General features: G+C 42.6%; 1 protein-coding gene across 2 annotated transcripts in view; it reads left to right on the plus strand.

Annotated features, from left to right (window-relative positions):
- The first annotated feature begins 462 nt into the window (after positions 1–462).
- Positions 463–933, plus strand: part of cntnap2b (contactin associated protein 2b) — a 96,792-nt gene continuing 96,321 nt past the window's right edge. Inside the window, exon 1 of one of the 2 annotated variants that reach the window (XM_017309994.1) lies at positions 463–873. In XM_017309994.1, the coding sequence (XP_017165483.1) occupies positions 795–873 (79 nt within the window). In that variant the 5' untranslated portion in view covers positions 463–794. The remainder of the gene's footprint in view (positions 874–933) is intronic. The other variant, XM_008433525.2, reaches the window with a different exon arrangement.

Here is a 933-nt window from a genome sequence, read left to right on the forward strand (position 1 = left end):
TTCCACATCTGTGCATGTCAACAAACTGACATGCAACAGGATAAATATATGTTCTCTTTGGAATCAATAAAGTAGTTTTGATTTTGAATGTAGGTGATGTAGTCAACTTGAAACCATGGACTTATGTCAGGGAACGTTTTTACAAATATAATAACGGTTTCATAAATCACAATTTTCTTTTTGTATGTTAGTATAAAATAGCGCAGGCCAAGTTCGACTTTTCAGTGTAGCTGTCAACTGTATGTAGTTTCATGGAGTCACGTTCTTCTGTTTATAGAAACCCTTTGCAGCCAGGTCTAGCTTTTCTTTTCTGAGTCGTGTTCTTGATGTGTTAAATTTTAACAGTTCTTTGTCTTACATCTTGCAGAGCTATAAACTCCCTCTTTTTACGTACTGTGATAACATCTCGGCGCGTCCTCCATCTGAGCCCTTCAGGAGCTTTAGTATCGTTACATTATGGGCTGTACCATATCGTAAGGAGGTAGGGGTGGATGGTGTCCTTGCCTTTGGTTGGACACCTTCTGTCTCTTTGCTTGTCTGCCTGACAATGGAGCCGCAGCCCGACAGCAATCTGGACGGAGACTGGACGGTGTGGACCAATCTTTCTTGGGTTTTTGGTGTTTGTTAGAGGGAAACAAGGCAATAGGCTGCAAGCTAAGCGAGGCAGACATCCATTCTGTTTCATCGCAGAGAGAAAAAAAAGTCTTCTGTGTTATCGACACACACTGTTAACTGGGGGCGGGGAGAGACCTGGAACCACTCTGTTTTCGTCTTTGTTTCCCTTTTCTGTGAAGATGTCCGCTTTGACTGGAAGGTTAATGCTGCTAGTTACGTCTCTCATCATCACATCTAATGGCGCATGGTCAGCATCCCGTAAGTAAAGTATATTATCATTTCTCTCTCTCTCACACACACACACACACACACACACAC

The sequence above is a fragment of the Poecilia reticulata genome, linkage group LG17 (genome assembly GCF_000633615.1).
Source record: "Poecilia reticulata strain Guanapo linkage group LG17, Guppy_female_1.0+MT, whole genome shotgun sequence".
Taxonomy (NCBI): Eukaryota; Metazoa; Chordata; class Actinopteri; order Cyprinodontiformes; family Poeciliidae; genus Poecilia; species Poecilia reticulata.